The 12949-nt window shown below is 44.7% G+C and overlaps 1 protein-coding gene across 1 annotated transcript in view; it reads left to right on the top strand.

Annotated features, from left to right (window-relative positions):
- The first annotated feature begins 330 nt into the window (after positions 1–330).
- Positions 331–12949, top strand: part of GALNT9 (polypeptide N-acetylgalactosaminyltransferase 9) — a 132508-nt gene continuing 119889 nt past the window's right edge. Inside the window, exon 1 of the mRNA XM_036393115.2 lies at positions 331–911. Within this exon, the coding sequence (XP_036249008.1) occupies positions 671–911 (241 nt within the window). The 5' untranslated portion in view covers positions 331–670. The remainder of the gene's footprint in view (positions 912–12949) is intronic.

Below are 12949 nucleotides of genomic sequence, written 5' to 3'. Positions count from 1 at the left end.
GGGTGGAGCATCACCTCCCCTCGGGGGCTGCAAGGACGCCTTGGTCCTGCCGCCCTCGGGAGCTGCCCGAGGGCAGGACCAGCTCTCTCCAGGTGGGCAGCGATGATAAGATGGCCCCTGGCGCGTTCGGCGGGCTCGCTGGGCAGGGCGCGGAGCGGGGCGGGCGCGGCTCCGCCGTGTGCATGTAGATGAGATCCCCCGGAGCACGTCACTGCGCACCGGCGCTCTGCGTTCGGGGCGGCGGACAGCGAGCGAGGGCGGGCGGGCGGGAGCCGCCGGAGGAGCAGCAGGAGGAGGAGGAGGAGGAGGAGCAGGAGGAGGCTCGGCGGAGCAGCAGCGCTCGGCCCCGCTCCATGCCGCCCTGCCCGCCGCGGCGCGGGCCCCGCGGGGCGACGGCGGGCGCGGGGCGGGGAGCGGCGCGGCGGTGCTGAAGGACAGCTCCGCTCTCCTCGGCTGCGCTCCCGTTCGCTCCTCTTCCCCGGGCTCCGCTCCTGTTCTCTCCGCTCCCCCGGCTCCTCTCTCCTCGGCTCTGCTCCCCCTGGCTCCGCTGCCTTCGGCCGCGCTCCCCCCGGCTCCGCTCCGCGCCCCGGGCGCTGCCCTCTCCGGGTGGCCGCGGGGCCGCCGCTCGCCGCGCCTGGATGCGCCCCCCGCCACCGCGCCCGCGGCTCCCATGGCGGTGGCACGGAAAATCAAAACTTTGTTGACGGTGAACATCTTGGTCTTCGTGGGCATCATCCTGTTCTCCGTGTACTGCAGGATCCAGGACCGCTCCCAGGAGCTGGTGCAGATCGTCCGGAGCGCGGACCGCCGGGCCAGGAGCCGGGGCGCCAAGGTGGGCAGCCTGGCCGACAGGGAGTCCATCCTGCAGCGCCTGGACCACCTGGAGGAAGTGGTCTACAACCAGCTCAATGGTACGAGGGGCTGGGAGGGGATGTCTTGTGTCCCGGGGGGTGCTGCAGGATGGGTGAGAGACCCCAAGTGTCCCCCCGCTGGGGAGGGGAGCCGGGCATCACTCGCACCGACCCCAGCACTGAAGTGCTGAAAACCGAGGGCAAGAGGTGATGCAGGGTTTGCTGGAGGGGTTCGTCGAGCCTCCCACCACCACCCTGCCTCTCTGCCAACTCTTGGTCCAAAGTCAGGACTTCCTCAATAGATGCAAAGTTCAGGATGCTGCAGTTCAGGGGTTTCAGGATCAGAGGAAGTCCCTACAAACTGTACCAGGTTTTACAGTTTGTCTGGATGTATTAACTCTGCATAGGAAGTTGTTTGTATAGCAAATACAGGGTTAGATTATAGCTGGAAGTCATATTCTTGGTTTCAGAGCTATCTTAAAAACATTCTGCTGAGTTCTTACATTGTGCACTATTAATGGTCTGTTTAAACATAGCACCCATATGTTTCCTTAATGATTTTGCCATTTAAATTTGTTATTGTCATTGATGAGGAGGGGAAGCATCCACCAGTTCTTTTTATGACTTACCATTCTAATTCACCAGCCTTGTAAAATATTGCTAGGTAAGCAAAGAACCCTTCCATGGTAGTTACAATAGGCTAAGCCATCAAACTTGTTATAGGACAGATAACATTTGATATAGAAACTAATTCTTCAAAATGACTGCATTTGTATTTGCGTGGATTTGTGAAGTTTTAAGTGTGAGACACCAAAGAAATAAGTATGTGATTAAATACAGCAGTGTTTTGGACAAGAAAAGGCTGAAGGAGTGAACTTTTGCATGAGATTATAATATAAATGTAACATTTAGTGTTTCACTAAATAAATGCTCAGCAAATAAAATGGTCAGTGTAGATATGTTTAATATGTGCTTCTGGGCTGCTTGTGGAAATCTTACTTGTAACATTGATTTAAGAAAGGCTACTGTAGCCTCAAAGTGCAGACAAATAGGAGGGTTAGCATAAAGTATGTTTCCTATTACTACTTTGTGAATGAATGTATAAATCTAAGTTAGGCTGCTATGGTAATATGCAGTTTGTGCCAGCAAGTGTTAGGGAACAGGCATCCCCTCACACTTTCCTCTGGATGAACAGGGCAGAGAGAAGGGGGAATGTGGAGTGGGGTGTTGGTCCCAAACCCACACATTCAGGAATTAGAGAGAAAGTGTCAACAGCTGTGCTTTCTGACCATATTTTGGAACAGTTTTGAAGAATGTAGGATTTAAGAGGAAAATCATTCTCGTGAATTCCACCAAGCCACAAAGTTCACAAACTAAATTAGATATATCCATTACAGCTGAATGAATGGCTTTTTTGCTCAAATAGATTTGTTCTTGGTGTTCTTCATAGGGGAGACTTTGGGAAGGATTTCCATGTTCTGTGTTCATCTCAGCACAGCATCCCCTGGAGAATCAGCAGAGTCCTTACCATGATAGGCAGGGACCATTGCACACAATGACTGGAAGTTCTCTGTAAAGCATGCCTCTTTCTTGGGAACTGTTTTCTTCATCTTCTTTAATTCCATTTATTGGATATGGATCGTCATGGTGTAATTACTTGAACTTAATGTTGTATTGCTTCTTCAGGTCATATCAAACACTGCAGGCAGTTTTCTTTTCCTGGAAGTTCTTACACAGGAAAATACAGAAAGTTTTTCAAGCTGAGCTGTTAAAATTTCCTGTTTATTTATCCTTAATTTTTTCTCTGATGTGATTGTTGAGTTTCTTATTATTACACAGTGGTACATTAACATAGATTAATTCTGAAAAAAATACTTTTTCCCCCCATCATGTTTCAACAGAAGGAAAAAGTCCTAAGAAATTAAGAGATTCTCCACTGAAATCATCAGAGCTGCATTGCTGTAAGTGAGATCAGGACCAAGCATCTGTATTTGGGTTTAGCTGGCTGCTGCTCTGTTTGTAATGCCATGACTCATTATTTGTGTCATTAATGGGCAGCCCTGGGATCCAGGGGAGCCTGTGTGACAGGGCTGTGCTGTGTCACACAGCAGGGCTGCTGTGGCACAAACACTCTGTGCTCTGCAGCTCTGCAGCTTCACCTCAGGCTTGAGTCAGGTTTCTCAGCCCTGCCCATGCTGCCTGATCACAAGGTTAGAGAGCCAAATGAGGCTGTCCTGGATGTCACTTTTTCATCAGCTGGGTCAAAGTCTCTTCTGTGTGGAGAGACAGACACAGGTAGACAGGTTTTTATTCAGGAGGAATATGAGTTCCTTGCATACCCAGGGCCCCTCAAAGCTCCAGGAGGCTGAGTCCAGCTCAATGCTACCATTGCAGCAGGTCAGCACAGCCCAGTATTTGAGTTTTCTGCTCTTGGTCCTTTCTCTTTGAGATCAGCAAATTTGGAACTACCTATTAAGTATATTTTTGGTAATATCTCAGTGTTCTTTTATTTTATTTTTCTCTTCTATATAGATGAGTCCTGAACTCATAAAACTTGCCTGGATTTTCTAGGGACTCTGTTGATGATCCAGAGCAATAAAATGCTACTCTGAGAGATACCACCCTTGCAGCTGCACAGAATTTTGTTTCTGTCACACATATTTGTTTACATGCAATCAAGGAAATGTTATTTAGAAGTGTGTACCTTCTGCAAGGAAAAGAAACACAGGCAGTAACATTATAAATGTATAAAGAGGCAACCCAAAACTGATCACTTGAGAACTCATTAACTTTTCAGTCTGAATGAAATCAGTGAGTGCAGTGCCTGTGGAGGTGTGTGCAGAACACAGAGGACCATGGATGAAAGTCAGGAGAAAGCTGGTCCTTGCCATTATCTTTGGCAGAACAGGAGTTTTTAGAATAGGATGAATGAGAATTGCCATGATTCCCTGCAGAGTCGTGCAGACATCCACCCAAACAATAGTTTTCATTTGGCTCGTGCTCTGGTTTTTTATCAACTTGGGGAAAATAGTATTTCTGAAAGCTTTCTTTTCCCTCAGCTGCTGCTGGGTTTGGTGGAAGCAAATGAACAGAGCATGTAAAGGGAAAGGAAAGCAATGAAACATGTCAGTGGAATTTTCTTGGTGAGACTTTGTATTACGTCCTGATGTTTGACCTTGGGTACAATGTTTATTTTGAAAAACAGAGTTATTATAGACCTAGTTGAGCAATGTATATATATTCTTTTTTATTATTTTTGCTATGGGATTGCTATTGATGGATATATTTTATTGTCATTCAACACAGAACTCATACCAGCTAGACATGGTAGCAATTCATTAAATGTCATAATGATAACACCTTAGTATTTTCTTCCTTTGCCTTTACTTTTTTTGTAAAGGGGAAAAATTAAAAAATTATTGAATTGACTGAATTTTTTCCCTTAATCAGTTTTGCATCTAAGTCTGTTGATAATGATTCACCAGAGAGGATAAAGAATTTTTGATGCCCCAAGTAGAGCATAACCTTTGATGCCAAAAGCAATTGAAGGTCAGACTACAATTTCAGTCTAATTGCCTTTTTCCCTTTTCACTGTCTCTTTCCAGTAATACACAACAATCAATACAGCATGTAATTAGATTTCATTCAATCTGCAAAGATTTAGAGAGCTTTCATCTTCTCATTATGTATTCTCACATCATGTCTTCCTACCCATGTCTTCTACACTAGACCCCTTTGACCTGTGCTATTTTAGATGTGGAGGGATGAGCTGGGAGTTTTCCCTTGAATTTGACAGGTTATCATTCGTTACACATCATAATTCGATTTTGGTCTCTTTGGGAAGATTAAATGCAATAGCAATTTCCAGTGTGATAAATGGGGTTTACATTACATATGCAATTCATGGAGGAGGCTGGGGGAAAAAGTGGACAATTCACATTAATTGCAGCACAGAGGCTTCAAATGATGGAAATAGCAGGTCCTGGGTGCAGAGTACTGATTCCTGCTGACTGGGAGTCCTGATTTTTAGAGTGCACTGGAAGCCAAGTGATTGCATTTAAAATTCAGCCTGGCAATCTGCATAGGTAAAAGTTACAGTAGTATTTTTTAAAGGGCAGTTTATTCTTCATAAGCTCTAGACTGGTTGAAAATGGATCCAAATTTCCACGTTTGAAAGTAAGGGTTGGGAACAGGCTGCAAGAGAGTCATGTGAATGTCCACATCACATGTCCACGTTGTCAAAAAGAAGTTTTTACAGCTGGCAGCTCTCAGCTGAAGATCAGATACTTGGTAGAGAAGAGGGGTAAAGCCACACGTACACAGGGCACATTTAGTGTGAGTGCAGCCTTGTACCAATGAAACTGCACCTTCTCATGCCCACACATTTTGTAACTATTTCTGTCTTATGTGTTTATGGTCTGCTGCTAGCATACATCTGGCATAATTAGCACCAAAACATGTCCAGAAATATCAGCTCACATGTGGGCTCTGCCCTCAGCCATGTGGTTTCCTTCTGGTGGTGGGCTTCTCTTCATGTGGTATCATTTTTAGGACATTTTTAAAGAAGAGCAAGGTTGGTTCTCATGAAGACATAAGGGAAAAATGCTATTTTTTTTTTAAGTTAGGCTGCCATTTCTTGGTTTACTACACAGTATTTTCTATAGTGCTGGGTCATTTTCTCAAGCTTGGCTAAGTCACCATTGACTTACCCAATGCAAACTTGACCTTCTGTATTGCAAAGTGATGGTCAAGTCCAACAGACCAATTTCCCCATCAAACTTGTTTTGGTTGTGTTAGTATTGATTTATGCAGCTGAGGGAACTCACAATCAGTGCTTTCAGGAAGGTCAAGGTTTTATTCTCCAAAACAACAGAGGGAAAACATAATGAGCCAATATTTGGATAGCCCCTATATAAATATAAGGTAATATTTGAATAGAATTACTCTATTTAGGCACTTTAGGAAGAAAAGTTCTAAAAGTTTGGTTAAAAAAGAGGGCAGCTCTCTTTTGTAAAACAGAAAAAATTGCACTCAGCTCTGAAAAATATTGACAAATGCAAAAAGATATGTCTCCATTCCAGCAGCACATCAGTGATTTTTAAGTCTTTCCCTCTACTCTGTTTCATATAGTGGTAACTACTTTTTATGTAATGTTTCTGCTTTTTGCCTTTGTAGCTGGGAAGAAAGCGTATTTTGACAGGAAAAAAAATCATGTGGTAATTTTATCATTGACTCATTTTTGTGGAACTTGAATCATTTGTACCATATGAGATTAAAAGCAATGTTTACAGAGGCAGAAAGGAAACCTTTGCCTGATGTTGGTTTCGTTGCCTTTTCAGCTGTATTCTGGTTCAGTATCTTTCCATTTCTTTGTACCTTTAGCTGGAATTGGAAAAGCAAATATGGGTCTGTCATCTTCCCAGAGAGGAGCTGCAGTGTGGTGGCTGCACACCTACAGCCCTTGCACAAGTTCAGAGGATTAGAAAACCTGGCTTTAATTTAATACCCTTGATGGAGAGAGGTGAAGCTGGTTTTTTGAGTTTAGGGAGTTTTAGTGTTTGTTTGTTTGATCTTTTAGTAAATAAAGGCAGGTAGCAGTTGAACCAGGAGCATCATTTTGGAATGAGGTTCCAGACACTCAATGTGTGGCATTTATCCAAGGAAATATTAAGGTTTATGAAGGGAAGGAAAATAAATGAGTCATGTTTAACAAATCTGCCTTTTTTTTTTAATGTTCCTCCCTAACTTTAGTAATGGGCATTCAGTTTCTGTTTCTTGGTATACTTGGCATACTTTTTAAGTATTATTGCTGTTTGTGGGGTTTCTCTTGGTCGTCATTACCATCATTTAGTTTAAACCAGCACACTGAAGGACAGAAAAAGGAAAAAGTAGAAAATAAAAAGAGCCTGTGATGTTCTGGATAACAGGAAGGAAGAGAGCCAGTGACAGCAGAGCAGCTTCCAACCTTGTTGGAGTCCTATTGATCAAAACTGTCCTCTGAAATAAGACACCTCCAGTTCCTGAGAGAGAAAGCCAGAGAAACCCTCCCAGTGACCCAAAGTCATCTTCTCCTGAGAGCACAGAGCTAAACCAGCCACATGCTAATTGGATGTGTCTGCTTTTCCTAAAACTCATAGCTGTGGTGCCATGGAAATGCCTGTGAATATCTGAAAGCTTCAGAGGTGGAAAGCTTCGTTTCGAGGACAGCAGGGCAGGTGCAAACAGATTAAAAACTGTCTTTCTGCCTTAGAGTTTCTATCTTTTCAGGGGTTCTGGAAGATCTAGGTTCTCCAGACAGTTTTGAAGACAAGATACAGCACAACTGGCACTGGCTGCTTACTCAGCAAGTCCTGCAGGAGATTAAAAGAGTGTAAGGCCATCTCCTGAGCCAAGATTTCTTGACTTACTCAACAGAAGGCAGCAATGATGCAACTTGGTCTAAATCAGAGGGCCCTCTGATTTAGCTGGGGTTATTCTGAGTTTAAATTCACTGTAGTGCTGCTGAGGATAAAGGTGACAACCTTGTTTCTGTTGGTTATTTCTCAGTTTGATCTGTTGGGCTTTCAAATTCTTGTTTCTTGAAGTGACATCACACCCCTGATCTGGTGTAGGTCCACATGAAGCAAGATGTGATATCCACATCTGTTTATATCCAAGGAAGTGGTACTTTGGAGTTGAGTTCTGCTCTCTTATCCCTCTGGTTTGATGCCCTCCTCCCACAGTGAGGAAGGGGACTTTGCTTTCTGCAGTTCTTCACACTAACTTTTATTCCACCTGGTTTAGCTCAGTTGGACTCCTTGCTGTGCATGGAAAGAGCCCAGCAGCACGTTTTATGGGAAACCCAGTGGAATGGGTGTTCCAGAGGAGCTCTCACACCATTCCCTGCCCCTCTTACTGCACTTCTCAGGCCATTTCATTTCTGAACAATTCTGTGTTTGTGTTTCATTTACTGGGATGACTTGTTCTGAGGGATCTTCTCACAAACCAAGGATGAGCCTGGGGCCATGAATTGTTTTGTATCCCTGTTGAGGGCAAAATGCAGCAGAAATGGGCTGATCTTGAGAATCACTGACAAGTGGTAAAAGGCCTAATCTTTTTTGTTGTTGTTTTTTTTTTTTTTTCCCCATCAAATGTGTCCTTGATTACTGGCTCTGAAGGAGAGTCTGAGGGCAGCAGCAGGGTAGGGAGCTGAGGAGACAATAGAGTGATTCTGCTTTGTCATCATGCGCAGTGTGGACGCAGAGTTCTCTTGGGGGCTGAAGAGTTGTTGAAGTAAATGAGCAAAACGTTTTTGGAGAAGGTGAGAATATAGATTTCTGAATATCTTAAGCCTTGTATCACCTCCCATGGAGCCATTCTCTAGAAGCACTTTCACTTGCCACCGGTCTGATTTATAATTTTAATACATGAGCTGTAATTTGCATGTCATCCTGGGAGAGTGGGCAATGATGAAGAAAACTAAACCAAGGAAAAGGTTTTTAAAAGAGCTTCTGTTTTAGTAGCTTTCTGCTACTTAAAAATGGCTCTGTCTGGCAGAGATTATGGATGCCTAAGTACTACAGGAGAGTGTTACCTATTTCACAGCACAATGTTTGGAATCCCAGTGTCTGGAATCACATTTAAATAACTCAGATTTGGTGGTAGAGGATACAAAGGGACTTGCTGGAGATTCTTTAGTGTGCATTTGCTCCAGTCTCAACCTCCTGGGCTGCAGGTTAGAGCAACAAGCCCAAGAGGCTGCTGCAAGAGCAGGCTCTCCCTTGGGCTGAGCAGCCCCTGCAGAATGGCACAGCACTGGCACCAGCCTTGCTCTCCCCCAGCAGGCTCCTGACACCTCCTGCCCCTGTGCAAAGCCAAGACAGCCCTGTGGAAAGGAGCTGTAGGATACAGGATTGACAGCACAGAGCTGGCTGGTCTCTCTGTGTTCCCAGTGTGTTGCTGGATTTTGTTCCTGTTGAAATTGCCACGTCTGTGGTTGAGTCAGCACTCGTGTTCAGCTGGGAATCCAAGCCAGGTGCAAAAGTGGCACTGCTTTCTAAGCAAAGTGCAGATGCTGCCAGCCCTGCTGTGGCAGTGTGGGGGTGACAGACACTGCTGCCTGCACGGGGTGACTGCCTCAAGCAGGATTTTATCACTGCAGCAGTGACTCAAATTCTCCTCAGCTCGCCCGTGCACTTAGTCCTGGAGAAACCAGTTGCCTAAATTAATCTTTGCTATTGATCCAGAGGCATCAGCACAGTCTGTGGTTCTCAGTACAGTAACTCCAGTAGTAAATTTGGCCAAGTGAAGGCATTTTTGTCACAGGATGAGGAGTAGGCTTGGTAGTCATGATGATGTCTATGTAGTACAAAGGATGAAGCCTTGCTGTGTCCCTGTGCTGCTTCAGAATGGTTGAGAACAGGGCCCCTCCTCCTGGGAGGTTTTGGAAGGATTCCCCTTTCTAGTAGAGAACTTTGTATTTTTTTTACCTCTGACTCCTAATCCTGAGGGCTCTTGTTGCTTCTGCTGTTTGCCTCCAGTCTGCATTTTGCAAAAAGAAGTTCTCAGACCAGGTCAGATGAGCACTTCATGGTGGCTGTACTGCCCGTGGTACTGCAGGGCCATTTGCACAGGAAAAGGGGGTTTGTTGCACAGGATTTTGTTTCTCTTGGAAGATATCCATGAAGACAGCTGGAAAGGCCTTTCCTGCAATGCTGGGGAAGTTTGCTGCTTCTTCTTTTTTCTTTTTTTTTTTTTCCCCTCTAGCATTTTTGGTGGGGTGGTAGGGTTAATTGGTTGTTTTTCATTTGGATTTTTTATGCTGGTTTTGTATTTTATTTGGCAATGGGGCCTTACTGCCCTTTTAGAAATTGAGTTTATTTTTTTCTACAGCTCTCATATGCCTCTAGGATGAACAGCTTTTGTAAATAAAAATGTATTTTTTGTTATATTAACTCATTTTCAAGCAAGCCTTGTGTTGTAGCAAAGATTGGTGGTATTCTTTCCTGTGCATGCTGAACTGAAGGCAGTGATAAGACTAAAAATATCCCCAATTGAAATAGCATTGTATAACCCAAAGGTTAGTTTTCCTCAGGATGAAAATTTGCAGTTGCTCTATGGGTTCCTTGTAAGACAGATTTCTGGTCATGCAGCCATGTGTGAAACGAGGCTACTGATAGCTGCAAAGTTCTGTATCTGCAAAACTCAGCCCCACTGGCGGCTGCCAGGAGCAGAATTCAGCTGGTGGCCAATGCTGGCACCCATTGCTCTGCTGTGAGCTGGGGGTGAGTGCTGGCTGTGCTACCAGAGCAGGGACCAGGCACTGTTCACACCTCTAACAGGAAAAACAGATTTTCCAGCCCAGAGCTGTTAATGCTAAAACCTGCTGATGGATTGCAGGTGGCTCCATGTAACAGATGGGAGTGGGGCATGAGGGGGAGAGAGCTGAGAATGTTGGAGTTATTGCACAGCCTAATGCTGAGCTGCCCAGCTGCTGGAAGAGTTGATGCTTTGAATTTTCATGTTGGGGATGGAAAAATGGGTGCTTGGGTGGTTTAGGTGCGAGCCTGTGCTAGCCTTGGTTATGGAAAACGCTTTTTTTTTTTTTTTAGGTAGTTCTGTTACAAAATTTGTGTGTTGTCTGGAGAGTCCCCAGGACCCAGGTCTGTGGATTTAGGCTGCTGACTTTCCAAAACCATCACAGGGATGAGGGGAGCCAAATTCTTCACTGGAGCCACCTTTCTTCAGGTGGCCAGTCATTTCTACCACTCTTTAATGAACTTTTGCATCTGCCAGAAAGTTGCAACTTTCTCAGCAGTTGAAAAATGTCTTTTGTTTATTCACTGCTAGTATCACAAGGAGCAGTGAAAATGTTTGCAGGTATTAATTATAAATGTCACCTATTTCTTCAATTTAACATTTGGCAAACTCACTCAACACATCCTTCGTGGGGTGCTCCTTTAAAAGGCACAGACGTGACCATGGCAGCACCTGCACTGAACATTTCACCCTCAGCTATTCCTGCTCTGAATACACAAACCCAATAATCTTTGATTTTAGACCTGTGCCAGCATGATGCTCCTCCTGAAATAGATCCATGTGGCTCGATGCGTTTCCATTCAACAGAAAATTAATTCCAGAAGGGAAGTGCCTTTTATAATGCCTGTATCCAGTGGGGTTGTATGCAAAACCCTCTGCTTCCTGAAAGAGGCAGCTTGGTATGGGTCCCATATTCACAGCTACATTCCCATTCCAGGCCCACATAACTCAAAGCCAGGCTGCAGAGAGCCCTCTCGGATGAGATCATGGAAGGAAGAATTTCTTCTGTGATTCATTCTGAACCTGATCTGCCTAATAACTGGATGCTTTGTCTCCCTCTTTCTGTCACTCATTAAAAAGTTCCCAAAGTGAGAATTTCCAGTCCTTCTTTGCACAATGAGAAGAGTGAACAAAAGATGTGCATAAATGGAGGAGAAATATTTATGAGGGAACAAAGACCTGGCCCTGACTTTGAAGCTGGGATGGAGCAGCCCAGCGTGCCAAGGGCCACGGGCTGAGTGATGCAGCCCTCAGAGAAGGAGATGAGCATTGCAGAAGGATTTTTGCATATGCTACAGGACTACTTGTTTAGGCATTTCTCAGCCTTTAATCAGCCTGACAAGGAGCTGGAGCACAAATAGAATCTGAGACACAGTGGAGCCTGTGGAAGAATGAAGCCAGTGTGAAATTTTCCTTTTAAAGCCAATGGAAGTGCTCATGGGATGAGTGAGCTGGGGTCAGGGTTTGTAGCTCATGGCAGAGCTGTTCTGGCCCTAAGGAGAAGTGGAGCTCCCCATGGAAGCACCAATGATATTGTGATATTGTTAATCAGTGGTGTTTTTAACAGGTCACTCCAGGACAGCCATTCCACAGTTTGACAATGCATCTTAACTTGGAGTGTTGACAGCTATTGTGGACCAGTTTCAGGGGAGAAAAGCTCTTGTGTGGATTCCTTATGGCACTGAGTAGCAAAGTCAGAACCAGGCCCAGAGGACAGGACAGCTCATGCAGGATCAGGACCAATTAGACATGACTAGGCTGAGACACGCTGCAGTGTCATAAAGCAAAATGATATTTCAGGATGGAAATTCATTTTAGAAGCAGAAATCAGTGTATGATCTTCTGGTTTTGTCCCTGAGCTGGAAGAAGATGCCTCTAATCTGTTTGATGGGTGATATTGCATGCCTGTGGCTCCTCAGTGCCTCAGCATATGGTTGTGAAACTAGAGGTTGATTATTTTCAAAAGTATTTTGACAGATACTGAACTGACAGATTCCCTGTTAAAAAGAGAGAGAGGTTTTGTTTGCTCCTCTGCTCATGAGGCTTCATGGGTTTTAGGATGATACCTTGCTTTATATTCCTATCAAAGGTGGGGAGGGAAAAGCACTCCAACAATAAGAAATCAAAAGGAATTAATTTTTTTATTAATTCCAGGGGAAAGAGAGAGAGCTGCATGGAGTGGTGTGTCCTGCTGTCAGGGTGCCTCACCTCCAAGCCTGTGTTCTCCCTTTCCAAGGGTAGCAGTGCTAATCTAGCAAGTCAGGCATTTCCATGTGAATTTTCTGTAATATGGAAAAGTAGTTTTAAATGGGATCCTCATTATTTCATTAGGAATTCCCTAAAATGTGACCAGAAAACACACTCTCTTATCACTTACCCGGGTTCTCATCATTGCCACTAACCCCTGACAAGAAGCAGAGTGTGTGAGCTCCAGAAACTGGAACTGGGGACAGAAGGGGTCAAGAAAATATTTTAAGCTGCTGAAATCCAAGTCCCAGACCCAGGAGACCTGGCCTGCATTTCCAGGGGGCTCCTTATCTGTGGTGACAGCTCATCTCTCTGCTCCCCTGATCCCTCCCCTTATCTGTGTCCTCAGGTTAACTGTGGGATACTGTTAATTAGTGGTGGATATAACAGCCAGGCATCCAACAGACCTGGACAGTCAGTAATTAACACATTTAATCCTAAAAAATATGTGTTCAGTTCCTTGAGCAGCTAAACCAAGAAAACTCAATTTCTTGCGGGTTGGCAACCCACAAGTGAATTCTTGGGTGGTCTCTAAGAGCTCCAACAGGTCTCTT

The sequence above is a fragment of the Molothrus ater genome, chromosome 18, assembly GCF_012460135.2.
Source record: "Molothrus ater isolate BHLD 08-10-18 breed brown headed cowbird chromosome 18, BPBGC_Mater_1.1, whole genome shotgun sequence".
In the NCBI taxonomy this organism is placed as follows: Eukaryota; Metazoa; Chordata; class Aves; order Passeriformes; family Icteridae; genus Molothrus; species Molothrus ater.
Note: the sequence above shows the minus strand (reverse complement) of the source record. Positions and strands in the feature narration are given on the sequence as shown.